General features: G+C 50.6%; 12 protein-coding genes across 12 annotated transcripts; 7 read left to right on the top strand and 5 right to left on the bottom strand.

The window, feature by feature from the left end:
- Positions 1-119: 119 nt before the first annotated feature.
- M438DRAFT_394381 (TFIIH and nucleotide excision repair factor 3 complexes subunit) lies at positions 120-1906 on the bottom strand. Its single transcript, XM_029909161.1, has 2 exons — positions 1755-1906; positions 120-1700 (listed from the first exon to the last, which is right to left on the bottom strand). Exons 1-2 carry the CDS (start codon positions 1876-1878, stop codon positions 370-372), a joined length of 1455 nt encoding a protein of 484 aa, XP_029764983.1. The 5' UTR covers positions 1879-1906; the 3' UTR covers positions 120-369.
- Positions 1907-2093: 187 nt separating this feature from the next.
- Positions 2094-3210, top strand: M438DRAFT_342344 (SGNH hydrolase). The gene has a single exon (XM_029904737.1). It carries the CDS (start codon positions 2343-2345, stop codon positions 3123-3125), a length of 783 nt encoding a protein of 260 aa, XP_029764982.1. The 5' UTR covers positions 2094-2342; the 3' UTR covers positions 3126-3210.
- On the bottom strand, positions 3134-6786 carry M438DRAFT_342343 (timeless-domain-containing protein). Its single transcript, XM_029904736.1, has one exon. It carries the CDS (start codon positions 6759-6761, stop codon positions 3267-3269), a length of 3495 nt encoding a protein of 1164 aa, XP_029764981.1. The 5' UTR covers positions 6762-6786; the 3' UTR covers positions 3134-3266.
- A 712-nt stretch (positions 6787-7498) lies between these two features.
- On the top strand, positions 7499-9003 carry M438DRAFT_342342 (uncharacterized protein). Its single transcript, XM_029904735.1, has one exon. The coding sequence runs from the start codon at positions 7575-7577 to the stop codon at positions 8886-8888; it is 1314 nt and encodes a 437-aa protein (XP_029764980.1). The 5' UTR covers positions 7499-7574; the 3' UTR covers positions 8889-9003.
- M438DRAFT_402604 (DEAD-domain-containing protein) lies at positions 9004-12256 on the bottom strand. Its single transcript, XM_029909603.1, has 10 exons — positions 10794-12256; positions 10338-10410; positions 10250-10285; positions 10178-10190; positions 9898-9963; positions 9729-9843; positions 9620-9666; positions 9536-9554; positions 9399-9477; positions 9004-9330 (listed from the first exon to the last, which is right to left on the bottom strand). The coding sequence occupies exons 1-10, from the start codon at positions 12211-12213 to the stop codon at positions 9261-9263; spliced, it is 1938 nt and encodes a 645-aa protein (XP_029764979.1). The 5' UTR covers positions 12214-12256; the 3' UTR covers positions 9004-9260.
- A 332-nt stretch (positions 12257-12588) lies between these two features.
- M438DRAFT_342341 (Brix-domain-containing protein) lies at positions 12589-14089 on the top strand. The gene has a single exon (XM_029904734.1). The coding sequence runs from the start codon at positions 12611-12613 to the stop codon at positions 13991-13993; it is 1383 nt and encodes a 460-aa protein (XP_029764978.1). The 5' UTR covers positions 12589-12610; the 3' UTR covers positions 13994-14089.
- A 1366-nt stretch (positions 14090-15455) lies between these two features.
- M438DRAFT_342340 (uncharacterized protein) lies at positions 15456-17365 on the top strand. Its single transcript, XM_029904733.1, has one exon. The coding sequence runs from the start codon at positions 15474-15476 to the stop codon at positions 16905-16907; it is 1434 nt and encodes a 477-aa protein (XP_029764977.1). The 5' UTR covers positions 15456-15473; the 3' UTR covers positions 16908-17365.
- Positions 17366-17759: 394 nt separating this feature from the next.
- M438DRAFT_311431 (cytochrome P450 monooxygenase) lies at positions 17760-19945 on the top strand. Its single transcript, XM_029902467.1, has 3 exons — positions 17760-18878; positions 18932-19370; positions 19421-19945. Exons 1-3 carry the CDS (start codon positions 17802-17804, stop codon positions 19576-19578), a joined length of 1674 nt encoding a protein of 557 aa, XP_029764976.1. The 5' UTR covers positions 17760-17801; the 3' UTR covers positions 19579-19945.
- A 317-nt stretch (positions 19946-20262) lies between these two features.
- Positions 20263-21530, top strand: M438DRAFT_371632 (uncharacterized protein; the record flags this gene model as incomplete). The annotated part of the gene is made up of 5 exons (XM_029908280.1): positions 20263-20265; positions 20317-20464; positions 20515-20612; positions 20665-20959; positions 21019-21530. 5 exons carry the CDS (start codon positions 20263-20265, stop codon positions 21528-21530), a joined length of 1056 nt encoding a protein of 351 aa, XP_029764975.1.
- Positions 21531-22410: 880 nt separating this feature from the next.
- Positions 22411-23590, top strand: M438DRAFT_289396 (uncharacterized protein; the record flags this gene model as incomplete). Its single annotated transcript, XM_029901681.1, has 5 exons — positions 22411-22443; positions 22508-22656; positions 22713-22812; positions 22869-23124; positions 23187-23590. The coding sequence occupies 5 exons, from the start codon at positions 22411-22413 to the stop codon at positions 23495-23497; spliced, it is 849 nt and encodes a 282-aa protein (XP_029764974.1). The 3' UTR covers positions 23498-23590.
- Positions 23591-23676: 86 nt separating this feature from the next.
- On the bottom strand, positions 23677-24071 carry M438DRAFT_92201 (uncharacterized protein). The gene has a single exon (XM_029910396.1). The coding sequence runs from the start codon at positions 23966-23968 to the stop codon at positions 23762-23764; it is 207 nt and encodes a 68-aa protein (XP_029764973.1). The 5' UTR covers positions 23969-24071; the 3' UTR covers positions 23677-23761.
- Positions 23702-26369, bottom strand: M438DRAFT_342338 (uncharacterized protein). Its single transcript, XM_029904732.1, has 2 exons — positions 25853-26369; positions 23702-25681 (listed from the first exon to the last, which is right to left on the bottom strand). Exons 1-2 carry the CDS (start codon positions 26270-26272, stop codon positions 24176-24178), a joined length of 1926 nt encoding a protein of 641 aa, XP_029764972.1. The 5' UTR covers positions 26273-26369; the 3' UTR covers positions 23702-24175.
- Between the last annotated feature and the right edge of the window lie 67 nt (positions 26370-26436).

The following is a 26436-nucleotide window of genomic DNA, read 5'->3' as shown; positions in this document are numbered from 1 at the left end:
CTGCTGTCGTAACCATGGAGCGAGAGTAGTCTGGTCTTGTAAAGGGGAATTGCGATCGAGTCAAGTATCTCAAGATATACACAAAATGTCTGATCTTCCGACACAGTTTACTTCCTGTTCGGGCAGCTGTCAAAATGCAGAATACGAAGCAAATTACGTGTCAAAGCACACGAGAGCAGGTCAGTAGATTGTACGAGACATATTGCTTTTCACAAGTAGTGTGATTGATATGATAGTTATGGCTCAAAAAGCCTATACGGAGGGTCACCGTTATGCCCATCCCATGTCTACCCAGAACGCCATTGACCAGATAGGAAAACGCATATCAGATCTTTGAAACCACATCTTCTCCAGTTGTCGCGAGATACCTCATCCCTGTGGTGGATCGTCATCTCTCCTTCTTCTAGCTACGGCCTTGAAGTATTGCTGCATCTGATCGAATTTCGTGACGAAGAAGATTCCCTTCGCGTCGTTCTGCCATGTCAAGACACCGATTGTGTCGGCGTGGCTTACGGCTTTGAGGTATTCCTCTTGTGTGCCGACGTCCCTGATTAGATATCCTGGTGTCGCCTTCATTCGCTCGTTTTCCAACTGCCATAAACGTACTTGATCGACCACGGTGGGAGGGAGGATTGGCGTTGATTTTCGAAGGATGGGATGTGCGTGTGTCGTCAAGTATGTGATGATCTGATCGGCTGTGATACCAGCCGCGATGGCAGTCTGAATCGAGGATTTTGTGAGAGTCGCCGTCAACATGTTCGGGAAGCGAGTTTTGAGATTGGCGAAGAGGGAGAGGATGGAGATGTTGAGAGGTGACGAGGTGTAAGCGTAAAGGCGGTAATTCGTCTCGACAATAATATAGCCCTTTTCTGTCTCCTGAGGAGCGGCCATGTTGCCAGCTGTGGGTGTTACACCGATTGAGCTTGTCGAGAGGGATGTGTTTAGCAGAGCTGGTAGATCAGATGTGAGAGTTGTGGCAAGTCGTGTGGGATAGTATCTTGGGCTGTCTGGAGAGCGACGGTAGACAACACCGAAGTCGGACAGATCATCCAGCATTTGGAGTTGTGTTGGAGTGAGGTTCTCGGTCGTGTATGATACACCAAGCTCGAGCGAACCAAGAGTGAAGAGGAAACTCAAAACGTCGACAGCATCCATCTGAAGCCTTTCGGACAACTTGAGATACTCAATGAGCAGAGTCCAGATTTGAGCGTTGGTCTCCTGTAGCAAGAAGGAGAAGCCGTCGCGAGTGATGTGTGCATTTCTTCCTCTCAAGACAACGAAGCCTCCTCCTGTCAACAGCTCTTTTGTACCAGCAGTGATGTTGACTGCGCCTCCAAGTCCCTGACCTGCACTACCAACAACGTAGTATAGAATGCTCTCCCATTGCTGGCGTGCGAAGGTGTCGAGAAAGTCGATGGTCACTTCGTTTTTATCCGCAGTGCTAGACGGTACACCAAAGGAACGATGGTCGCCTCCACCGGTCAAGGCCAGACGCAAAGACTTTCGGAAAGCCTTGTTGAGTTGATAGGCGGTTTTGTGCTGATCATTGCGGATTTCTTCGAGGACCTTGAGTCGTAGTAGGATGTTGAGTGACTGATCGCGTGCTCGTACGCTGTCGTTGTCTGGTTTGACCCATGTCTCGAGGTCTGTTGCGGCTAATGGAATGGGCATGAACAACATAGCCATGACCAGATTCTTGGCTACCACTTGTCAGCTCTATGATGGCGAGAGTGCTGCCTTCAGTCGCAACTCACCCAAGTGCGGCAACATGCGCCGGAAGATGGCCAAGGCGGTCGAGGGTTGCTGGTATAACCTGTTGAAGATGATACCCGGCTGCCCCTCGAGGTAGTCGAGGGCTCGCTGCGACGCGACCGACATGATGATCAACCTGCGTCGTAGAACATTGTGAGCATGGTCAAGAGAGATGCAAGTAGTAGACTGACTTCCCCAGATTCCACTCAAACGCCCTCGATCCCGACGTCATCACTGCCGATGTTCTTCCGATGCATACTATCACTTGCTTACCTCCTTGGACTCTTCACTCCTTCTGTTTCTTTTGGTTTGGAGTAAGATGAACCCCACGTATCGTGTAACTCAATCGCTTTAGGAGGCGCCATCTTGTAGAAATTGATACGGAATGTAGGTGAAAGCTGCTTCGATGACTCTATCGTCCTTTCACAATTAGACTCGGCTGTCGAGCTTTCCGTTTTCGAGCTTGCTGCCTGCTCTTTTTATCAACGGCTTGTTCATCCCTTCCTTGTCCCATCATCATCGACCTTGCTATCCCTTGCTTCGTTCCTGATCTTGCTATCCCTCGCTTCGTTCCTGCGTTCAATCACAACATGTTACGCATCGCCAATCTTGGAAGTTCCTTCTCTGCTGGTCCTGGAATTCCACCTCAAGTCAACATCGCAGCCGCACGTTCCGGGGCCAACTATGCACATCTTTTGGCAGAACGTCTGGGCGCGGACCTCACAGACTTGAGTGTTTCTGGTGCCACACTCCTCAATATCACCGACACACCACAAATTTCTGGCGGTGTGACTTTTCCACCTCAAATCCAAGGCGTTCCGGAGGATGCCGACATTGTGCTCGTCCTTGGTGGCGGCAATGATATGTCCTACGTCGGCGGTCTGTTCAAGGAGCACACATGGGCTCTCGCGGCCTTCTCTTTGGTGCAACGTCTCAAGGGAACCCCGATGCCAGAATTCCCTGCCCCTGCTGACGAAGAAGATGTCATCAAGCGTTTCGAAAAAGTCTTGGATGCTGTTCATGAGAAGGCTCCCAAAGCACGAGTCATCGTTGTCGAATACCTGACTCTACTGGGCTCGGATGTCAAGCCAACAGTGGATGTGCCTTTCAATGCCGAAAGACTAGAATACCACCGAGGCGTTGCAACAAAACTTCAGAAAGCCACTCAACAGGTTGTTGATTCACGCTCAGAGTGGTGTGAACGCATTCCAACGGCCGATTTAAGTCAAGGTCACGGCATTGGAAGTGCAGAACCATGGGTTTTCGGATGTTCTATGATGGAGCGATTGATGGGAAAGGCCTGGTACCATCCCAACGGCGAGGGCATGAAGGCTGTTGCGGACTTGGTACATGAACGGATCACTTCCAAATAGACTTTTTCTGGTATATCAAGACATTTGTGTTTATAGAAATATTTGATGTCCTTACATACAAATGATGCATTCACTATCTACCTTATTCATAGATTCCGATAAGCCCAAACTCCACGCTCGAAACAAATTTGAGGGGGCCGATCAATCGCTGTCACTGTCATCCAAGAATGGCAACCTTGCATTCGCTCTTGCGCGTGCGGGTCTGGTTTGAACGACATCCTCCTCTTCGTCGTCATCATCGACCAAAGCAGCAGCAGGGCCATTCTTCGCTGGTGATGGCGCATCCATGGGCGTATCCTCCGCTACGCCCTCCGCATCACTGATCAGATCAACAGTACCGACATCTCTCATCTCCTCATCCTCGTCAACGTCGCTCTCTTGGTCACTATCAATCGTGATGGTCTTTCTCTTCTTGCCCTTTGCCGCCTTCTCTTTCGTCGCGTTGGCCTTTCTCTTCCCCTTTACACCAGCAGACTCATCCACTTCAGTCAGCAATGCATTTCTTATAACACCGCTGATTTTCTTCCTTCTCTGCTCTTCCAATGCAAAGAACGCCGCATCCCTTTCCTCGTCATCTTCGTCGTCCGAATCTGTGATACGCAACGCACTCTTGACTTTCGCATTCTTCTCTTTCTCTCTTGCATCTCTCTCAGCCGCTCGGATCATCCTCTCCTCCTCTGTAAGTTCAGGCGCCTTTCTCTGTAACAATCTCTTCTTCTTCGGCTTCTCGTAACCCGCAGGTCTTGTGGTTGGACCACCAGGTTCAAACAATGCAGCAGCTTGATCGTCAAGATCGGATAATGTATCACCTTCATCATCACTGTTCACAGCGGTAGCAGCCGCACTTCTATTAGCTCTGGCGTGTAGACCAGCCGCACTCTTACTTCTAAGAAGAGACTCGGGTGCTACACCGCCTTCGAGGACGGGGAGATCGAATTCGAATTTTCTGATCAAGGCAAGGTCGGACAGAAGGAGGGAGGAAGGAACGGAGGAAGGAACGATCCAGACGGCGTCGGGGTCGTCGTTTTCACCGAGGCGGTCGAGGGAGAGGAGTTTGAGGAGGAGACGGAGGAATTTGTCTTTGAAGAGACTGAGTTTGCGGTCGTCGGTGTCCGGTTTGATGGTGATGAAGGGAGGTTTGGGTTTGTCCGCTTGAATAGCGGGTTCGACGGATGCGACAGGGGCGTCGGGGTCTTGACTAGTGGCACCATCGGTGTTCTCGTTCTCAGCGTTGGAGTTATCTGCATTAGCACTGTCTTCAATGCTTGCGTGCAGATCTTCCCAAGATTTTCTATCTTCGGCTGCAGAGCTGAGGACGTCTTTGACCCAAGCCAAAGCATCCAGTTTGCCTTGGTTGAGAAGCACACTGACAGCGACGGCAATCTGCTGCTCGTGGTCCATACCAGGCTTTACCATCAGTTCAGCCGGTGGTCTGGGTCTTGCTTTCGTGATCTCCATGTCATAGCCATTCTCGAGGTAGAATATTGTATTTGGCATTTTCGTAAAGAGCATTTCGACCATGAGTTCTCGGCGTTGATCCAGGTTTCTCAAACAGCGTTTGAAGACTTGCTTGACCAATTCTTCCCACTCTTTGAACAGAGGCATCTCCTTAGACAAGCCTTCCGGTCCCTTGATCATGCGATTGAATAAGTGCAAGATGTCGACTCTGTACAAGAAGATTGAACGCTCCATCTTGAAAGCACAGCGATAGAAGAAGCGATGACAACGCTTCAGCTGCTCGATATCCAGATCTCTGTAGTAGGTAGTGAAACGGACGAAAGTGTTGACGGCACTCTCGGTCATGAATTTGCTAGCAAATCTGTTGAAGTCGAATTTACGTTCGCTTACAGCGCGCTGAGCATCAGCTTGGTCTTCGGCTTCGGACGCTGCGCCTTCGTCTTCGGCACCGTTGGCCTGAGCCTCGACTCTGCGCTTTCTCCTGGCACGTCTTTTCGAACGGACTTGCATATCAACATTCTGTTTGGCATAGCGTTCAAGCATGCGCAAAAAGGTGTGTGACATGTCTGTGCATGCGTCTAAGAAGGCAAAGCCTTGGTCCTTGTAGCCCCTGAGCACAGCAATGACCTGGTCGTGTGTCGTTTCTTCGTAGAAGATTCGATTTTGAATGTTTTCGGCAATCTCCTGATCATCTTCGGAAGCAGAATCTGCCATGGCAGCAACTGTCAACAAAATCTGAGTGAAGGCTCGCATGCAAGCGTGCAAGTCGGACCATTCCTTGTCGTCCAGACTTTGCTGTATCTTGCGTCCTAGCAGGATGAAGTTCTCTTGTGTCATGACAGCAGCGATGTAGGCGAAGGGTGAATCATCTACAGCCGCGTCGTGTACTTTGCCGTTGCGCTTCAGTAAGTCTTGCCTAGCGCGTTCTGCTTGTAGGAACCAGCCCATCAAATAGTAGTATTGGCGAGTGTTGTATTTTTGAGCCCGCTCGACTTCAGCGGTAAGGGCGCGACGGAGACTGTTGAACAGAGGGTTGAAGGATGAATCCAGGAAGTCTTCAACAAAACGACGTAGAATGTTTCGTGTAGGCTCATCGAGTTTCACATTGTTGTCAAAGTCGTTGTTCTCGTCCTGTACTTCGGCATTCTTCTTGCGTGGCTTTGGCTTGTTCCATATTTTGGACTGATCCATCTGGTGCATAGTCTTTTGCTCATCAAAGATGACGTTTTGACCACTGAGGGTCGAGACCTTCTCATCCGGTCGCTTCACCCAAATCATGGTTCCAAAGCGGTGATGGCGACTAGGAGCGTTCCTTCCGTAGGAAGCGTTCATAGCCTTTTCCTTGTCTAACAAAGCCTTGAGATTGTTACTTCTGTCATCTTGCAGTTGCATCTCGTTCTTGAACAGGTCCTTCGGGTCGATACCCTTGAGTAGCTGGAAGAGGATCTCCAGGAGGACAACATCGTGCGTGGGGTACTCCTCGGTAACACTTGAAGCAATAGTAAGTAGGAGTTGTAGGACGTTTTGTTCATGGTAAGCCTGGATTGTTTCCAGTCTGCTGATGTCATTGTCGTCGCCCTGACTCGGAAGGTCGGTAGGCTGTGCGATGATAGCGACGTTTCGGAGGAAGTAGAGCACGACACCGATGATGGAGTCGTCTCTGGGATTACGGTCGGCTCTGGGTTGTGTTATGGCAGGAATGGCGACACTGATTGCGGTTCGTAGGATCTGGGCAGACTCCCAGTGGAGGACGGCACGCTTGTATTCGACTTGGGCGAGTCTGATGTAGGGAAGATGTCGGTGGACATTGATGGTCATGGTCTCTTCTTTGCGTTCGATTGGCCATGTCAGTGTGTTGAGCAGGTCGAGACAGTTGAGGGCGACTTTTGTTGCGAGGACGCTGCGGTCGCTCTTGTCTCCTTGTTGGGCCAGAATTGGCAGCAGGTCGCCTCTAACCAAGTTGGCCTCTGCCATACATCTCTTGACATCGTGTCGGTTGATTCGGTCGTCGTATAGGCGGATCCATCGTGACAAGTCCTTCAAACATGCCAGGGCATCGTCTCCAAGTACATACTCGCCTTCATTGACAGTACTGCTGCCACCGATAGCCGAGATGAGCGAGTAGACGTGTGCTCTGACCTCGGGGTCTACCGTCTGGCTCTTTTCAAACACCTCCATGACGGCCGTGTCGGTCTTGTCTCGTCCAGAATTGACCCTGATGATAATATTCATATAACCCGCGTCGGTCAACGCGTCGCGCGTAAATTGATTCAAACACAGCAAACACGATCCCTCTCCACAGCCTCGGCGAGCCGTCGTCATCATCATCTTCCATCCTTTCGTTCTTGCTCTGCCATCTTTCACCGACTTACGGACTTGGCTGCTTTGACTTGTTATTCTTGCTTGAAGCAACTCTTAAACGTCCTTTGGTTTTGGAATAAGTTTGAACGCCATTGTATGCTCCAATGCCAACATCACTCCAAATGCTTCAAGTAATTTGCAGAGTCTAGACGGTAAGATAAAAGACCTCTGCTACTCGAGAATCAACGCTCGCCTGGACCTAGAGCTGGCAAAGAGACATCGACCTCTCTTTTTTCCGTCGACGATGCGAGAATTCTTTGCGGCAGTCATGCCTAATAAAAACCTGCCAGCAACCATCCCGAGTTTGCCTTGACCCTTATGTCCATTTTTCTTGTCGCCCCTCGTGTCCGGATTTTTCCTAATCTTTTCCTGGGGAGTTTTTGATGCAAGTCTATGCACGCGGAAAGCGCCATGCGGATTTGCAGAGCATATTGTGTCGGCGTTATGTAAACATGCTCGTGGCAGCCACGACACTCCCTCATCGCGCCTCCTCCAACTTCACTCGCACGACCAATACACATCACTTTCCGCTTCTTGCTCCTCTCTCACCTCAACAGTGCTGTTCTCGCTTGTTATCATCACTCATTGAAAACAACTGCAGATTTGGTCGACTCCTTGCTGATGGTCAAGATGCCGGCTCGAAAGCATCCATCATCCTCCGACGTCGCCATATCGTCAAGTCCGACGTCTCCTCATCCCAAATCCTCTCTCCGTCGCCTAAGCTCTCTCGCCAATCTGCATCAATTCAACCCTTTCAATTCGTTCAATCGTAGACGCTCAAGTCATGGCACTCAGGCTTCCGATGACGACCCATATCTTCTTAATCCCTATCAACAACAACCAAAGAGCCAGTCTCGCCGTCAGTCGTACATGTCATTGTCTGAAGATCCGATGCCTGCCTTGCCTAGAAGCCGTACCTTCGGTCATCTGCCCCTGACGCGGACACGACAGAGTTCAAAGCCACCTGTATCTATGCCACCCCCTTCACGCATACCGACCCCATCCGGAAGCCTTACTGCCAAAGGAAGGCTAGCAAGTGCTACTAAGAGCATTCTCAAAGTCGGCAACAGACGTGCTCTGGTGCGATCCGACACTGAACCGTTGTTGGCACCTCACCGTTCGCACGACGTCCCGGCTTCGACTCGTGTGATCAACGAGAACCTCTCTCAGAGTGCTTCCAAGCCTGCGTCGGAGTTCAAGCTACTACAGTTGAACCTCCCAGAAGTACCCCTTGATCCATCGGCTACGAACATGCATCGATTCCGGAGTTCTTTCAACGCCCTCAAACGACCGCAGACTCCAGTCTCTCGAGCCCCTCCAAACCTACCGAGAAGAGACTCCCTGCAGCCACCTACCCCCCGGACTCCGATAACCACGTTGCCCCCGGGTAAGCTTGCCTTGAACTCGTCTATCAACGCTGCCAAGCCAAGGAGACAAACCATGCTCTCACCAGACATCGCTCCTTTGCACTCGCTCTGCGAAACCACTCCGCTGCGTGCTTCGATGAACCCAGACATCCAGTCTCGCCAACTCCTGACACCCCGCGCCGCACCCACATCTTCACCACCTTCCTATACACGTCCCTCGGCTACTCACTTACAACCTGACGACGCTACCAGCAACGTAAACATAGCCAGTGATCTTGTTACATCAGCACAGTCTATGGCATACTGGAGCGGTCGCTTGATGTCACAATTCGACCGTCATCGCAACGACCGACTTCAGAAGTGCATGTGTCGAGGTGAACTGTCAGCGACATACCTGGAAAATGATCTGAACCTGTGCTTGAAAGAATTGAAGGATAAATGTGTGACTGATGCCGCAAAGCTCAGTTTTGCCATGTTCAAGGCTAGAGTGTACGTCAAGGCGGGAACATTGGTGACAACAAAGGGAAAGGCGGAGAGCGGAGCTGAAGGAAGAAGTCAAGACGTGGGTGAAGCGTAGACTGCTCCTGGACCCGAAACCACCACAGCCGTCTTGGTTGAGCAGAAGCCACTTCATTTGAAGTCGAGGAAGTCGTCGTTTGCGGTGAGAATGATGGGAAGGAACTGAAGAGGCGGAACTCGGTCTGTGACCTAATGGTCCAATTGTACGAATAACGTTAAAAACGACACTGAGCGGAGGTGCTCGTAGTGTAACAGCCTAATCATAATGGCAAATAATGTTTAATGCTATTATTCCCCCTCACAGCAAATGATCACCACCATCCATTCTTGATCCCTGTATAAGTGGTGTATATGTATTTGAGTAGTGTGATTCACGGTGCACAGGTCTGATCAAGCAACAAGATCTATCTTTCTCTACCAAGAGTTTCCTCTACTTCTCAGGTTTGGGCGACATTTCCTCGACAGTGTTGTTGGGATCTTTCCAGGCGAATGACACATATCTGAGCAAACCCTCATCAGCAAACGACTCTCTCGAGTGGTTCCTTCGAGAAAGAGGGTGGGAGCTTACTTTGTGTGACTTCCTCTAGCGACCAGTTCTTGCTTTTCGTTGTGGAAGTTTATAGACGTGTAGGCGAGAGTCTTGCCGACTGTGATATATCGTCAATATCAGATTTGCAGCTTGTGTGTGATGTGGATGAGACTTACACTTGTCACAAGTGACTTCCTACATGACCAGGTATATCAGCGGTAGCTCGAGAGAGAACAGTGTACGAGGGTGGGAGCACATACCGCACGAATCAGATCACCAATCTTGCCACCAGAGTTCAAGTACGTGACTGTTTCATCCATCATCATCAGTATATCCCATCTTCTTTTGTATGGTGTAAGTCTTATATACCGTTCAAATCTGTAGAGACGCCGGTAGCAAAGAGACCTCTTGAAGCTACGGCCAACGAGCCACCCAGATCTACCATACTGGCGATAGTGCCGCCGTGGAGAATGTTGAGACGATTCTAATATGAGGTTAGGAATGTGTGATAGGGGAATAGAAGGAGGTAGGGGTGTACTGTGTGGTGTTTTTCGATTGGGAGTTCGAAGTTTACGACGCCTGGGCGTGCTGCTGTCACACGGAGCTATTATGAGTGAGTGTTAGCGATACTTCCTTCTTCTTGTGGATGGTGAGAGCTTTGGTATCTAGGTATGATGCTGTTGAGATGGGATTGAGGAAAGGAGATATCGATGACGGTTTGATGGAAAGACAGGACGGCGATGGAGGTGGTGATTGTTCCGACCAAGAGTCCATCTGGGGATTTGTGATGACTGTGTTTTCTGAGGTATAGAACTTACGCCATTGAGAAGTCTATGAACGAAATCATTAGTCTGACACCACTTAGTGCTTAGTGTAGCACCTTATCATACCTTGGTTCCAAACCAGAGTTGGCCTGAAAAGACTCACTGCCAGCATCCAATTAGCTTGACAATTCAAACCCTCAAGTATCATACATACAAGACGCTTTGTACAAATTTCAAACACCTTTGCGACGACATTGTGGTGATTGATTGATAAATGTTGATGTGCCCTGGAGAGATGATGTAGAGATGGGACGAGTTTACCCGAAAGCCGAGGCTTCCTGATTTGATGGGCTTGGGGTGACCCTGTCAGCGTTTTTCGTTTCGCTCTAGGGGACGAAGGCACGCACATCGGACTGCCGTAGGAATCTGTTGTACGATCTGCACTGTAAGGGCATCTCGAAAGACCAATCGCCAGATGAACAGAGGCTATAGTGCGACCAATATATCAATGTTTGTGGGCTCGCAATTGGTGAGCGAAGTCTCAGGTGGGAAGTGTTTCCCAGAACATGCTCGCATTTTGGATATCTCAGAAAAAGAAAAAGAGAGAAAAACATCAAAGGCGTCGTACATAGCGATCAACCCTCATCTCTGTCCATGGCATCTCTCTTACCCTTTCCTCTGGGTCCACCTCTTCCGCCGTTCTTAGCCTTCTCGTGGAGATCCTTCATTTCTCTGACAGCCACACGCTGTGCCTCGGACACCTTCTCAGCGAAGACCATGACCTGGTCTCTAGGAGCATCGTGTTCGGGCAGCTTCTTCGCCAAAGCCTTCTCGATCCTCTGGAACACCTCGACATCGTACTGTGTCACGAATGACACGGCTCTACCAGCCTTTCCAGCACGAGCAGTACGTCCAACTCTGTGAACATAAGTCTTACTGTCCGGAGGCAAATCGAAGTTGAGAACCAGATCAACCGACGGGATATCCAGACCACGGGCTGCGACATCAGTAGCTACCAGAATGTCACGGCTTCCGGCTCTGAACTTGGACAAAGCGCCTAGACGTGCTGATTGTGAGAGCTGTCCGTGCAGAGGAATGGCGCCGAATCCAAGAGCTCGTAGGAGGTATGCCAATCGTTGTGTTTCGTTGACAGTACGGGTGAACAGAACAGTACTTTGGCCAGCAAACTCGTTGAGGATGTAGACGAGGTAGATGTCCTTGAACTTGTGCGGGATGAAGAGGTAGGATTGGATCAAGGTGCTGACGGTTTGGTAGCTCGATGATGAAATACTGACTTTCATGGGGTTCGAAAGCGAGGCTCTTTGCAGAGACTCGACCTTCGAGGACATGGTGGCCGAGAAAAGGTAGGTACGTCTCTCCTTGGGGAGAACCTTCAGGATCTTATCCAGGATGGGGCCGAAGTCCAGGTCCAAAAGTCTATCAGCCTCGTCCATGACCAGGTACTTCAGAGTACGCAGACTGAAACCTTTTGTGTTTTCGAGGTGATCAAGCAGTCTTCCGGGAGTCGCGACGATGATATGAGGCTTCTTTCCGAGGGCGATGGCTTGAGGAACCATATCCATACCACCCACAATGACAGCACATTTCACACCAATCAAGGAGCCTGCGGCTTCGATCTGTTGACTGATCTGATATGCCAGCTCTCTCGTAGGTGCCAGCACCAGACCAAAGAGATGAGAGGGGTTCTCCATCAGTGCTTGTAAGATGGGCAGGGCGAAAGCTAGAGTCTTTCCTGAACCAGTTTCGGCCAAACCAATGATATCTCTTCCGTTGAGGGCAAGCGGGATAGATTCGCGCTGGATGGGTGTTGGGAGCTTAAAGCCCATCTGTGCCAAAGCTTCACATAGAGCTGGAATAACGCCTAGATCGCTAAAGGATTTAGGTGGTGTGGTATGCTCGCCGTCTTCGGGAGACTCGGCGGGTGCGAGCTCTTCATCGGCGGGCTCTTCTGATTCTGCCTTGCGTTTCTTCTCTTTCTTGACCTTCTTCACATCATCGGTAGCAGCCTTCTTCACGGCCTTCTTTGCCAAGTCCTCGGCGGGTTCTTTGGTGTCGTCTATGCGATCCATAGTCTTCTTGGACGGCTTGGGTTGGCGAGGCGTCTCTTCGGTGAAGCTGGAGCGCTCATGTTGTACTTTTCTCTTTTTTAAGGCCGACATGTTGATGGTCGAATCTCAGCGACGAGATTGCAAGCCTGTCGTATGTTTCTCGAAGATGCTGATGTGGTTGGTATGAGCAGGCAAAGGCGCAGAATAAAAAGTTGCAAGAGGTTCAGGCAAGCGCCGGTGATAAACAAATTCCACGCGGGTTAAGACCGAAGCACAGACCCTGTCAATCGCTGCGACTGCAAAGAAATTTTGGAAGCAGTCGACTCGACAAAACATTCACATTTTCCAACATCACAAAATGGCCAAAAGAAGAGTGAAGAAGCGTACCCATGCTGGCGCAAAGCCTCCCGCCCCTGGAATGCCCGGCCACCAGAGCGCCGCCGCTCTTGCCAGCGAGACGAGAGCTCCCAAGAGCATGGTCATCCGTATCAACGCTGGAGAAGTCGGCCCAAGCATATCGCAGCTTGTCAGAGACACCCGTCTGATGATGGAGCCTGGAACCGCCAGTCGCCTGAAGGAGCGCAAGTCCAACAAGTTGCGCGATTTCGTCACCATGGCCGGCCCCCTCGGCGTCTCACATCTCATGCTGTTCTCGCGCTCCGATGCTGGAAACACAAACCTGAGAATCTGCACAACTCCCAGAGGTCCCACGTTACATTTCCGTGTTGAAAAGTACTCGCTCTGCAAGGACGTACAAAAGAGCATGCGCCGTCCCAAGGGCCAGAACGGTGCCGAATACCTCACCTCGCCTCTTCTCGTCATGAACAACTTCATGCAGTCACAGCAACAGGCTGATGCCGCCGCAAAGGACAACAAGTCCGAGTCGAACCCAATCCCCAAGAACCTCGAGTCCCTTACGACGACAATCTTCCAATCGCTCTTCGCCCCCATCTCTCCTCACACCACCTCCTTGAAGACCATCAAGCGTGTCATGCTGCTTGACCGCAAGCCCTCTACAGACCCTAGCGACCCCCACGCCTTTGTTCTACAACTGCGTCACTACGCCATCAACGCCGTCACTCCCAAATCCGCTCTACCCAAAGCCCTGCGCAAACTCGAGCGCGCCGACCACCTCAAGCGCGGCGACAGCTCTCGCTTGCCCAACCTCGGAGGCCTGGACGATGTTGCAGACTACCTTCTGGACCCCACCGCTTCCGGCTTCACCACTGCCTCAGATACCGAGGCTGACACTGATGCTGAAATCGAGGTCCTGGCCGTTGAGAATCGCAAAGCCATGTCGAAAGACGAGCGTCAACGCATTCGTGACGCCCAACGTGCAAAGGTTTCTGGAGCCAACGCTGAAGGCATTAACCCCGAAGGTTCTGCACGCCCCGCCCCTCCGCCTCGTAAGACAAAGACACAAAAGAAGGCCATCAAGCTGCAAGAGTTGGGCCCTCGTATGACCCTCCGTCTGACAAAGGTCGAGGAAGGTCTTTGCGGTGGCAAGATCTTGTGGCACGAGTACATCAGCAAGAGCAAGGAGGAACAGAAACAACAAGACAAAGCCTGGGAGATCAAGAACAAGGAGAAGGCTGAAAGAAGACGCATTCAAAAGGAGAATGTTGAGAGAAAGAAGAAGGAGAAGAAGGCCAAGGGTGAGGAGGAGGACGACGACGAGGATGACGAGATGCTCGATGATGAGGACTTTGACGACGATGTCTGGCACGACGAGGCTGACGCTGGTGGTGACGACGACGAAGAGGAAGAGTCAGAAGAGGACGAGGATGAGGACATGGAGTAAACCTCTCACCGTTCCACTTTGTCTTTTCCTAAATCAGCATGCCCGTCTTTGCATCTTGTTCAAAAGTATGGAGTTCGAGGAGTCTCAATCGGCTGGGAGCATTTGGTCGTGATATCCAATAGTTGAGTTTGTAGGTATACCTGAGAAATCTAGACCTCTCTATCGCAGCTTCCGTGTCTCTTTTCTTGCTTCACGGAACAAACAATCAACACAATACCAATCGTAAGTCGATGTCTAAACTCTAAAATCATCTCAATTGAGACTACTAATCACAGTGAATCTAAAGTGCAACGATTCCCCTATGAGTCTCACTCTCCTTCATCGACACTGGTGATTTTAAACTGCTCGAAGTTTGCCCAGTAAATTGCGCTCTCAGTGGACGTTTGCCTGATCACCAAAAGCATCCTGCATTTTTGCAGCCAGACTAGAAGGCTTATAGTGGAGGAGAGAGAGGCTTTCGTGCTGGGTTCGTCTGTCTACGTGGCGCGACAACTTGTTTGTGAGGTTGCGTTTGGATGCCACTACCCGCGCCATGCGCATCGTGAGTGAAAGCGAACAGCGACACCGCTAACCAACACACGAGACTTGCGTGTTGTCTCAAAACTTTCGCTCAACTTAACTGCTCCCGACGCTTGATCGATCTTCCATCTCGTCCATCAGCATCTCCGCTTCCTTTTACAATCATTCCATCACCACACTCACGATGAGTATGCAGGCTACTGTTAGCAAAGCTCTTGATATCAAATGGCACTTGACCGAACGCGTTGATTCCCTGAAGGGAAGCCAACGCCCTCCTCGGGGTCGCCAGGCGCGCGAAGATCTCTCAGCCCGTGGCGCGATTTCATCTTTCTCAAATGCCGACATCAAGATGACCGTTGTCTCAGAGTCTTATTCTCCTAGCATTGCGCCGCTCCAGGCACTCAACAAGATCAACCTCCGCGATCTCCATCTCGAAACTCATCACCGCGGCAATCTCCTTGTGCTTCGTACCTTCGGCCACTCAACCGATATCTCTCAAATCCAAACGTTCATGCCAGTCGAAGATGAGACTGGCGACGTCGACAGAATCGCTATCTTCAACTTTGGTCTATCCTCCTGGCCTGAGAAGCGACTGCCATCTGGCATTGTGCTGGCCATCAAGGAGCCATTCTATAGCTCGGTGTCAGAAGACATAGGCATGGCGCTGTGTATCCACCACCCTTCGGATGTCATCTTCCTTGAGGACAACCACTCCGCGTTCCCTTCCAGTTGGCAGCTTCCTATCAAGGTCAAGACTGCTTCAGAATGGAAGCTCGAGGGCAACGAGGCTCTGAAGAAGAAAGACTTCATCAAGGCCAACCACTGTTACAGCAAGGGCCTTGCTGTGGTTCATGACATCGATATCAAACTCGACCTTCTTCGCAACAGATCCCAGGCAAGACTCTTCCTCGGCAGTTACGAAGCAGCAAAGGAAGACGCTGTCGCTTCAACACAAGGCACTATGCATCACGACCCGAAGTACGGTAAGGCTCTGTACCGTGCAGGCCGTGCTGCGTATGAACTCTCGGACTATGCTTTCGCTCTTAAGATGTTCCAAAGACTAGTTGACGCTTTTCCGTCCGATCAAGATGGTCCCAAGGAAATCAAGCGCACTAGACTGCGCATGCAAGAAGCACAAAACGGCGTCTTCGAATTTGAGGCTATGGCTCAGGAGATTGCAGACACAGCAGATTATCGCACTCAGCAGGCTAGCTACCTCCGCCGTATTGATGTACGCCCCAAAGGCTTGTTTGCTACGGAGAACATTGCCGCTGGAGAGATAATTCTCTGTGAAAAGGCCTTCGTTGCTTCTAACACACCGAAGAACACGCCGGCTCTGAGTGTGATGATCAATCCTACCAATAACCGCGCACTGCATGGTAGTCATGTCGCCATCTGGGTTGAAGCTGTACGCAAGGCTTTCCACAACCCATCTTTGGGGGAGCACATTCTAAACTTACACGACGGCTCGCCCGCCAATCCTGCGACCGAGCCGATTCCCCTCGTCGTTGACGGTATGCCGGTCGTTGATGTCTTTCGCATGCAAAACATCATAGAGCACGCTGCCTTCGGGTTCACCGCGGACGAGAGCAGAATCCGTAAGGACGTGCAAAAGGCTTTCAAGGTCGACTCGTCTGGTGTCTGGCCAGTTGCAGCTCGCATGAATCACTCTTGTTTATTCAATGCGAGCCGTGGCTTTGTTGGTGATTTCATCATTGTTCGCGCGAGCAAGGACATTCTTCAAAATGAAGAGGTTACTGTCATGTTTTGTCCTGCTGACGGCAACTTTGAACAGCTCCAACAAAACCTTGAGGGATGGGGTATATGTTGTGATTGTCGACTATGCAAAGCAGAGATCGATTTTTTGAAGGGCGCAGAGAGCCGCGCAAGCGTCATGTACGAGGTCACCCAGTTCCTGAAGGCACAACCTCTCCTGAAGGTCGCCCGCATGCTTGTTGACGGCGAAATCCCTTCTGACCTCGTCAAAGAGGCTAAGAGGCTCGAGAAGGCCTTACAGAAGACTTATCCTCTAAAGCTATTCGCTACCTGCGTGCCAAACACGAACAAGATTATCGAGCTCCTTCCGACATTTGGCATGGCCAACGTCCACGAGTGGCTGATGTTTGCGCACTACCGCCAACCTCCGCGCGCACTCGACTACGCTCACTTCGTGTTGATGGATCATGGATACAAGGTGACCATCCAGTCTTCTGGCATCTCTCTCGACCGAACCAATTGCGTTTTGAGTATGACTGCTGTCAAGGCAATGCAATACATCGAGCATTTTTATACCCAGGCAAACGTTAAGGAGGTCGCCAAATCCGCCAGAGCTTTGGCTGAAGAGATGCATGTTACCTATAATGGTAGCATGATCGGATACCAGGGTTGGTCATAAGGAGCATGTTGGGGTTGGACGGGGAACAGATCCGTAAATGTAGCTGTAGAAATGCAAGATTTCTGCCCTGTCAAGGGTGTCCTCCATTGAAAGCGTGACAGTCAGCCTCTCTCTGCGGACGGGTGTTCCGATGTCAAAAACATTGTGCATCGTTACAACTTGGAATCACCTAGGCCTAGGCGTGGTCGCTGGAGCTTCGTATAAGCTCCACTCTTGGTCGGCTGTTATGGAGCAGCAAAGGAAGACGCCACTGCTTCCGTCAAAGACACTGTCTGCACCGGCCTGCACCGCATTACGGCCATCTACCCTGCCGGTTGTGCTGCTTACGTTCTCTCCGACTATGAGGGCGCAAATGGGCTATATCAAATGCTTCTCAAAGTCTCACCGTCAGACGATAACGAAGCAAGGCAACTGAGATGCGTATCAAGGAAGCTGAAAAGGGAATCTACGACTTCGTCTCTATAGCGAAAGAAGTCTCGGCCTTGTGCATTTTTACAGGCGTGCAATGACGTGCGCGCGTGGGCGGAGATGCAACTTTACAGTGTCTTATCATCAATGCTGATTTGTTGCGTGCGCCGTGTAGAGGCCTGCCGACAACGATAACGCGTACCAAAGTCTTTGTGGTTGATCTTTGGATTGGTGGGATATCTTTCGTCCGATAGCAATGGACCCCAGGATCAACCACGTTGGAGGTACTCCGATGATGGATGTAGGTGCAAGCAAGCAGGTGTAGTTGTCCAAGGAGATGTGGATCTGCATATATTCATGACGCGTTGATGCCAAGACCCGAGGGATGGCGGCGAGGTGTATCACCAGGCACCCAACTTCCAAACTTGCTGACCTTCTCACCATACTGCTCGCAGCTATCTCAATTGGTTCTGAGACATTCCAGAAATGGTGGTTTTGAAGAAACGAGCGCTTCTGCTTGCTGCAGTCGCCTTGTCGTTCTCAGTCAAGTCTCTCGACCCTGAATATCTACTACATGGTTCGGTATGGCAAACCACAACTGCCATCTTTTTCAGTATGCTCGCAGTTCGATTCTCTTGGTCTTGTCTTCTTTACCCTCTATGCTTAAGTCCTTTACGCCACTTGCCGCATCCCAAACAGACCTCACTTCTGCTTGGCCAGTTCTCCAGGATTATCAAGGAACCTACCGGCTACCCCCACCGAGAATGGATGGAGGAAATTGAGAACGATGGTTTGATCTACTATCGGGGTCTTTTCAACATGGAGAGAGTTATGGTCACAACACCCAAGGCGCTTAGCGAAGCCGTAACGCTGAAAAGTTATGATTTGATCAAACCACCAACCTTGACAAAGGGCCTGGCTCGTATTCTTGGATATGGCATTCTTTTGACCGAAGGGCAAGAACACAAAAATCAACGAAAGAATTTGACCCCAGCGTTCAGTTATCGTCATGTCAAGGATCTGTACCCGGTCTTCTGGGAGCAATCTCGAGACATGATTTTGGGCATTGATAAGGACATTGAGAGTAAGCCAACCACAAAGGATGAGAACGAAAAGCAAGAGAACAGTAGCGAAGTTAATGTTGATGGATGGACTTCTCGTGCCACCCTCGACATCATCGGAGTAGCCACTATTGGAAAGTCTTTCGGTGCCATTGAAGACGACCAGAGCGAGCTTTACCGAACTTACCAGACACTCTTCAAGCAAGATTGGCAGACACGCATGATTGGACTTCTCAACTTTTTCTTGCCTTTCTGGTTCCTCAGAGCATTGCCGATCCCGCGCAATGTCAAGGTAGAGAAGGCACGAGTGTATCTTAGCAAGATCTGTTTCGAGATGCTTGCAGAGAAGAGGTCGAAGATTGCTGCTGCGAAGGAGAAGGACAAGTCAGATGAGACAGCCGGGGGTATTGACATCCTAAGTGTTGCTATGCAGAGCGGAGGCTTCACAGATGGGCAAATTGTCGATCAGTTGCTCACCTTCTTGGCTGCCGGACACGAAACTGTATGTCTTCCCCCCTTATTCTAATTGTTCAACACTTACTTACCCCATCACAGACCGCCACAGCCATGACTTGGGCTGTCTACGTCCTTGGCAAACATTCAGACGTGCAACAAAAGCTGCGCGATGAATTGCGTGCTTCACCCCTCCCAGACATCCGTGACACAGGAGCAAAAGTCACCGCTGAACAGATTGAGCAACTGTCTTACCTTCACGCTGTTGTCAATGAGGTACTCCGTTTCTACTGTCCGATACCAATGACCATCCGTATTGCTGAGAAAGATGTCGTCCTTGCTGGTCATCTGATTCCTGAAGGCACCACTGTTCTCACACCTCTTATTGCCGCCAATCATAACTCGGCTATGTGGAGCGAAGATCCTAAGGTGTTCAATCCGGAGCGATGGATGGGTCCTGGAAGAGCAAATACTGGAGGTGCGGAGAGCAATTATTCGAACATGACCTTCTCACATGGACCGAGAGGATGTATCGGAGCCAGTAAGTGAAGATAGAAACACATTCACGAGTCGTTTTGCTAATTTATCCAGGTTTCGCGAAAGCTGAATTCGCCTGCTTGCTCGCTGCTTGGGTCCTTGGATTCGAGACCACATTGGTCGACCCGGACATGGAGACTGATGTGACAGGGGGTATCATCAGGAGGATCAAAGGGGGTCTTCGTGTCAAGGTCGTCCAAACAAAATCATGAGAGAGGCGGAAGACCGGATCATATGGAAATAATTCTCCATATTGAAACGGCTTCGAGGCTCTTGAGCAGAGATCGGTTATTGCGCTGGTTGGGACGAAGCTCCTCTTAGATAATGCGCTTCCGCTTGAGCTCTCGGCTCCAGGTTGAGAAAGGGGATGGCGTGATCCGAGCAGTCGGTAAGTTGATATATTAGTGACGGGATATTCTCGGCATACTGATCGACATAACGCAACATCCACGCAACTACCTATACACAATCAATGCTCGACTGTGGCGCAATTTTAGTCCCAAAGGACCTTCGCTTATAGTTAGAATAGATCCTTCACCTTCATACGAACACTCAACCCGGCTTTGATCGAAGCGAAGCTCAATGTACTTTGATACTGTGCCGCAGCCCTTACAAGGATATGTTCCTTTACGCGTGGTGATGTGCTAGTATTGCTAGTAAGGAGGGGAAACTTGTGGCACGTCTCGTGAGTCCAGCCACTGCTTCGAGTTACGACGTTCGATCGAGTAGTAAGCGAAGTTGCGTATACACGGTAGGGCATCCTGGTTGAATCACGATGAAAGGCAAGTACTCTCATGCTTTGAGGCTGCTTTCTATTCAGTCACACCATCAACATTTCCTTTGTCGTGTATGCATCATATCTTAGGATGGGTTATGATATCTCTGGAGAGGCCGTCATGGTGAGTCTGCTTCTCTTATAACGGGGGTATGATATACTGACTTCTCGAAAGGCCATTGAATGGTCGCTCTTTGCACTGGCATACACCCTTGTAGGGCTTCGAATTGGTGTACGGATCACAAGAAGACAGCAGAAGCATGTCATTGTCTCCGACATCCTTCTGATAGTATCTGCGCTGGACTGCCTAGGACTGATCATATGTAAGTATTCACGAGAAACCGATGAAAGATAAGTCTGACGAGGCTTACAGGCGATACATTGACATATGCGCTTGGAGGCATGCGATACATACCACAAGGTGAGGCACTGACAGCAGCCAACATCCGCAATGAGGTTGCTATGGACAAGGTAAGATTCCAGCCGAGTTTTGACACAAAGACGCTGATCAACTGACCAACAGATCTCCTTTGCTGGCAACTACTTCTACGATACCGGGATGTATTGGCCGAAAGCCGCGTTGATCGCGCTGTACTTCAAAATAATTCCGCCGACTATGCCACGACTGCGGGTGTCGCTTTATATCGTGACTGCATTCGTGCTCGCGTGCGCTGTTTGCACCTGCCTCCTAGACACGCTTTGGTGTGCACCAAACATTTCGAGCAACTGGTCATTGGAGGAAGGTGCATGTTCGACCTTCAATTCTCTGCGCGTCCTGCAGATTGACTGGGCGCTGAACTTTACGTCGGATATCGCGAGTAAGCATCATAGGACAAGCTTCAGAATTTTGAGAAGTCGCTAACCACTTCTGCTCCAGTCTTCGTTCTTCCTTTCCCGCTCCTCCGCCATCTCCATCTTGGCTCAAGGCAAATTTACGGACTTCTCGTTACGTTCGCACTTGGCCTCGCGACTATCGCTGTCAACCTCGCTCGCTTCATCACAATCCAGACTGGCAACAATTGGAATGCCGTCTTCATCTGGTCCATGGCCGAAATGGCCGTCGCTATCATTGTTGTCTCCTTGCCAGCGCTGAAAACTCTCCTCCGTCGCAAGAATCAGACTTCAACATCCTCAAACTCGTATTCCAATGGACATCACTACGCTATAAATTCATCACATCGGAGATCAGTGTTCGGGAGAAGCGACCCTATGGACGATTCGGGAAGTGATGTCGAGTTGAATCGCGTGGGTAAGAGAGATGTGATTTACAAGACCAAGGAAGTCAGTGTAGACTCAAGGCCAATAGATGAGAGTGAGGACGGAGGGCCTCTGGCTCAGGCTTGGACGAACAGCGGCTATGGTGTTCAAGCTGGCAAGGGAGGTGTTTGATACAAACTTTTGTGGCAGAAACATTGGCTCCAGTAGATTGGTTTACAGAACAGAGTCGCAAAACACAACAAGGATCACATCTATCCTCACGAAGCCGCTGTGGACACGGACATCGAGGTCGAGGTCGAGGTCTCGTGCTCAGAGCCTTATCGGACTCTGCAAAGTGGCAGGCACAGAGATGAGATTTCCCGTCTGAGGTCTCCACCAAAGATCAGCAAAATCTAGCCCTCGTCTCACAAGAAACCATCTTCGTAAACAATCTACGCTATCAAGAAAATCACCAGAGAGAAGCAGGGTATCTAGGATGCATTGACACCACGACTTTAACCACCCGAGTAACCGACAGCCGAGATATATTGATGTCGATCCCGACAGAGTGGTTCGCCGGACACCACGCCCGGTCCGTGTTTCATCTCACCATCCATGATCCTCCAAAGGAGCAACTGCCGGACTAACCAATCAAGCAGATATTTGTTACTCTCCATTTTCCCAATCCTTAGATGCCACAAGCATTGGCAGTCAGATTTGTATCGGCCGAGTGTGGAAGAGCCACCAACACCAAGAGAACGAGGGCTAAATCCAGTGGAGTGATAGGGTGATTTATTCCCCATGGCGGCACAGCCAAGCGAAAGTAGTCTACTCTATACATAAATGAATGGATTGTGGTCGATGGCTCAATATTAGTATCTGCAGGGTCTGATTCCTACACGAGAAGGTGAGAAGGAAAAATGCCCATGTGCTAGCAGTGTGCCAGTATACCGGGTATGAGTCTGAGAAGGATCATTTATGTAGCGATGGCTTTCCTGGCTTCCGTCGACATTTTCTCCTTCTCTGTGTTGTTTTTGTTATCGGCGAGTGTTGAACTTTTTGGCTTGCAACAATGGCCAACTCTATCGGTGGAAAGGATTGCATGGTTGGTCGCTCCAGCTGTTTGTACTTATTGGACAACTTTTTACTGACGATCGATGTTTATACAGATCTCAGAATGGATTCTGTTAGTCGCTGCTTGGTCTCTTGTGGCCTTGAGAATGTACACTCGATTGCTTGTGCAAAGACAAAAGTTGAGGTTGTCTGAGTACATCCTGCTTTTCTCTGCTCTCATTGGGCTGGGACTTATTATCTGCGAGTGAGTTATTCCTTGCTCTCTAGACTTCTGAGATGATCCCACTGACGGCAAAATAGCACATTGACTTATCAACTCGGTGTTATGGATGAGTGGGAATCTTCTGTCACGCTATCCAAGATCTCGTTCGCTTCGAACTACTTCTACGACTTTGGAATGGTAAGTCACTCGCTGTTCCCTTCTCTCTGATCCAAGATACTTATACTTTAACTCAGGGCTTCCCCAAATTGAGCATGCTCGCTTTCTACTGGGGCGTCTTCCCATCCGACAGACCTACATTGCGTAAAGCCATGTACATCATCACCGCCTACGTCTGCCTCGCCTACTTCACCGTCCTCTGGCTCGATACCTTCTACTGCGGCGTCCCTGTTTCCATCCAATGGAGTCAAGAAGAAGGAGCTTGTAGTGTGTTTTACGCAGATACACCTTTCTACTTCAATTTTACCATGAACCTGTCTTCGTACATTTTCAGTAAGTGCCCCACTCCCTCTCATCATCTGAACAGCAAGAAATAGTCGCTGATGTTAGCACAGTCTACACACTGCCCCTTTTCCTCCTCAAAGGCATGAGCAAGGAACACAAAACAGCCATCTACTTTACCTTCTCACTGGGTATCGTGCCCGCCTTGACGACGCTCATCCGCTTCATCACGTTGAACACAGATTCCAATGAGCCGAATTTGGTGTACATTTTGAGTATGGTTGAGATGGCCACAGCTATTGCTGCTGTATCTGTGCCTGGATTGAAGCCGCTACTGGATAGAAAGAGCAGTGTACAGCCGGATGATAGGTCGTTCGTTAGTGGAGAGGTTGTGAGGGCTGAGAAGCAGGGAGATCAGGTTTGATAGGGAATGTGAGGTGGAAAGAGGATGCAGGAGGATGTGACGACATCACTCCGGAGACAAGGTCTTGTTCTGCTATGAGTATCTTGTCACGGGTCATACTCTGCAATGTCCGTGGCCTTCCGAGACGATAGACGAACAAAAGTACAACTAATTATTATGCCACATTATACTGCAAACCTCTGGATGAACGAAGTCACATAGCAGTGGAGTATGAGCAGAGAATATGTGTGTTGCAGCGATTGCTTCGTATCTTTGCTTTGGGATTTATGTACTCAATGCCACCATAGACATCATGAGGTTTGTGTAGACAGGCCAGGCTCTCTTTTCCCATGAGACCATGTATGTTATTGCCGTCCGATCAGAAGAGAAGTGGAGAAAAAGAAGAAAAAGAAGAAAAGAAGAAGAGCAAGAAACAAAACCCATGACTCCCAAAGCGCCTTCGCAAATCGGAGACGTCGCGATAACCTCCATGTTCCCCCAAGTTGTTGTTTTTTTGTCCTTTGAAAATGCTTCAAACCCCGTGCCCAGAAAAGAAAAACGCCGTTATGAAATGCATTGTTGTGTTGAGTGGAAAGGGAAAGCAGCCAGCGACGTGCTCCTGCTTTCGTTACTTGTCGGTCTTGAAACAATCAGCACGAAGCCGACATCCTCCGCCTCATCCATATCCGATGAATATTCCTAAGCTACCTGAACAAAAGCGTCGGCAGGCAGATTGGCTCTGACGGCGGCGAAGGCCTGTAGAGCACGGTCAAAGTCCCACTGCACCTGCTCGAGACAGTCCTTTGCGTACTGGACGGTCATGGAGGTTTGCTTCTGGAGCTCGATGAGCATTTGTTCGGCGATTTCGGGAGTGAGCCCTTGTGGGAGCACGGGCACGCCGGCCTCAGTTGGGACTTGAGTTTCGTTGTGGTCGGGCTCGAAGGCAGCAAAGCCTCCGTAGGCGCGCACGGTCGTCATATCGCTGACAACACGGACACCAGTGGGACCTCCAGGCCCAAGGATGAAGGTGCGGTCGAAGGAGCGAGTCTTTTTAACTTGACCCGTGCTGACATCGATTTCGTCGAATTCGCCGTGAACAGTGACAAGGAAGCCGTCGACGCCGGCGGGAGATGCGCCAGTGGGGTCAGGGACACCGGGCTGTGATTGACATTCGATGAGCCATTTTTGGGGTTGAGTGGCAAGATCGGGATGGCGGGTGGTGGGGAGGGAAGACCAGCTTTCATGGATGGCCTGGGCGCCACGGCAGAGACGACTCTGTCTTGCAGGGAGCTGGGTAATCTTCTTCAGGTTGCGACTACGCTTGATGTAGAGGTCCCATTCCTGAGGGGCAGTCTCGTGGGCCGTTGAGGGGTCGCGAGGGGCAGCAGTGTTGACAGCAAGGGAGAATTCGGACTGCTCATCGTAATAGTGCTGGGCGAGGGTAGCACGGTCTGCATCGTAGCCAGCGAAGAAGGTGCGCAAGAAGTTCTCGGCGATTTGGCCTTCATCTTGGAAGTTGGGGCTCCTGATCGGAAAAGGAATGTCCGTCACGCGACGACCGCTTTCGGCATCCTGGTCGGAGCGGACTTGGACAGTGTTGAGAAGACGGAGCTTGGGGTACCAGGCCAAGAGCTTGACGGCGTACTCGGGCTCAGCTTGCTCTAGAGGGTTACCAGAGACGATGAGGTGGTCGAGCTTTGGGAACTTGCGTCTCCATGCTTCGATAGCAGCCAGATCTTTGAAGGCGTTGTTGGACAGGTCGAGGTTCTTCAATTGCGGGAGTGTCTGGGCGAGAGTTGTGACAGCACTGACGCTTGTGAGCTCATTGTTGGCGAGGGAGACACTGATGATGGCATCGTTCTTCTCTGCAGGCGACTTGAACTGCTGATCCAGGACCTTCATAAGGGCCGGGAAGAACTTGCTTGTTGTGGTGCGGCTGTCGAAGATTTGGGCTGCCTTGAGGTCAGGGTCTACACCAAGGGCACTGAGGTCAAGCAGCTTGGAATCAACATCGTAGCGCCTGGCAAGAACACCCTTGAGCATAGCGATAGTGGTCTCTTTGGACACAGCCGGGTTGAGATCCTGAGCAGAGGCGCGCTCGATCTTAATGTTCGTTCCAGCAAAGACGTAGCCATCGAGTCTCAGCACATGAGCAACGTCTTCACCAGGAACTGAGATTATCAGCTCATCTCCTTCGGATCGGGACTAAAAACATGGTCAGTACAACGTTTGGAAGAAAAAAAGCCTGATAGCGCATCAAGGATAAAGCAACAGCGTCGAGGTTTCTGGTCGTCGTTCTGAGATTGGCTGCAAACGAAAGCGGACCGGACCTGGCGAGCTGGATCGTGTGAAAAGCGCAAACGTCGATGGGTGTACCTTCTTGATCTTGACCGGTCTCTTGGACTTCATTGTGGCCTTCTTCTCCAACCACATTATGAGCGAGCTCATGCCGCCGTCGGAGTTGGAGGCAGCCTTGCTATTCTTGTGGCCAGTGACTCGGAGTTCCTCTAATCCTTTGCTCTGTGCGTGTCGTGTGCGGACTGGGGCTCCTCCGATGTGACTGATGATCTTCTTTTCGAAATCGGCGCCGCGGGTAGTGGCCCTCGCGCCTTTGGTCTTGTCGCGGCCGGTGGATGCGCCTGCTTTGCCGCCCTTTGAGACACCTCCACCTGCGCGGGTGCGCGCAGTGGGATCCATGACAAGGTCACCATCGCGATCGGTTCTGGTCTTTCTCTTTGCGACGGCGCCGCCGCGGGAGTTGCGCATGGCACCCGAGGGCTTCTTCTGGGATACCATGGCGGGAGAGGGAGGGCGTAGGGTAAGCTAGGTGAGTTCGGAGTGCGGTCGTGGATGGGAACGCGTGCGCGAGAGGGTAGGGTGAGATGCGAGAGAGCGAGTTGCCAAAGACGGCGGCGGAGTCAATGGTCTTTGTTCAGTCGGTTGTAGGCCGCTGTAAAATT

This window comes from Aureobasidium pullulans, assembly GCF_000721785.1.
Source record: "Aureobasidium pullulans EXF-150 unplaced genomic scaffold scaffold_2, whole genome shotgun sequence".
NCBI classification, from domain to species: domain Eukaryota; kingdom Fungi; phylum Ascomycota; class Dothideomycetes; order Dothideales; family Saccotheciaceae; genus Aureobasidium; species Aureobasidium pullulans.
The sequence above is the reverse complement of the archived record's forward strand: the minus strand, read 5'-3'. Positions and strand labels throughout refer to the sequence as shown.

Excerpts from the sequence above, each read along its gene's own strand:
- M438DRAFT_394381 (XM_029909161.1), bottom strand. The coding sequence starts at position 1,878 with ATGTCGGTCGCGTCGCAGCGAGCCCTCGACTACCTCGAGGGGCAGCCG. Across the intron at positions 1,701-1,754 it reads GCGCATGTTGCCGCACTTGG|CCAAGAATCTGGTCATGGCT; the intron begins GTGAGTTGCGAC and ends GACAAGTGGTAG.
- M438DRAFT_342344 (XM_029904737.1), top strand. The coding sequence starts at position 2,343 with ATGTTACGCATCGCCAATCTTGGAAGTTCCTTCTCTGCTGGTCCTGGA.
- M438DRAFT_342343 (XM_029904736.1), bottom strand. The coding sequence starts at position 6,761 with ATGGAGGTGTTTGAAAAGAGCCAGACGGTAGACCCCGAGGTCAGAGCA.
- M438DRAFT_342342 (XM_029904735.1), top strand. The coding sequence starts at position 7,575 with ATGCCGGCTCGAAAGCATCCATCATCCTCCGACGTCGCCATATCGTCA.
- M438DRAFT_402604 (XM_029909603.1), bottom strand. The coding sequence starts at position 12,213 with ATGGATCGCATAGACGACACCAAAGAACCCGCCGAGGACTTGGCAAAG. Across the intron at positions 10,411-10,793 it reads AGGTGGACCCAGAGGAAAGG|GGCACATCAACATTTATCAA; the intron begins GTAAGAGAGATG and ends TCATCTCTCCAG. Across the intron at positions 9,844-9,897 it reads CAATCGAAAAACACCACACA|AATCGTCTCAACATTCTCCA; the intron begins GTACACCCCTAC and ends ACCTCATATTAG.
- M438DRAFT_342341 (XM_029904734.1), top strand. The coding sequence starts at position 12,611 with ATGCCCGGCCACCAGAGCGCCGCCGCTCTTGCCAGCGAGACGAGAGCT.
- M438DRAFT_342340 (XM_029904733.1), top strand. The coding sequence starts at position 15,474 with ATGCATCACGACCCGAAGTACGGTAAGGCTCTGTACCGTGCAGGCCGT.
- M438DRAFT_311431 (XM_029902467.1), top strand. The coding sequence starts at position 17,802 with ATGGTGGTTTTGAAGAAACGAGCGCTTCTGCTTGCTGCAGTCGCCTTG. Across the intron at positions 18,879-18,931 it reads TGGCTGCCGGACACGAAACT|ACCGCCACAGCCATGACTTG; the intron begins GTATGTCTTCCC and ends ACCCCATCACAG. Across the intron at positions 19,371-19,420 it reads GAGAGGATGTATCGGAGCCA|GTTTCGCGAAAGCTGAATTC; the intron begins GTAAGTGAAGAT and ends TAATTTATCCAG.
- M438DRAFT_92201 (XM_029910396.1), bottom strand. The coding sequence starts at position 23,968 with ATGGAGGTTATCGCGACGTCTCCGATTTGCGAAGGCGCTTTGGGAGTC.
- M438DRAFT_342338 (XM_029904732.1), bottom strand. The coding sequence starts at position 26,272 with ATGGTATCCCAGAAGAAGCCCTCGGGTGCCATGCGCAACTCCCGCGGC. Across the intron at positions 25,682-25,852 it reads GACCGGTCAAGATCAAGAAG|TCCCGATCCGAAGGAGATGA; the intron begins GTACACCCATCG and ends CCATGTTTTTAG.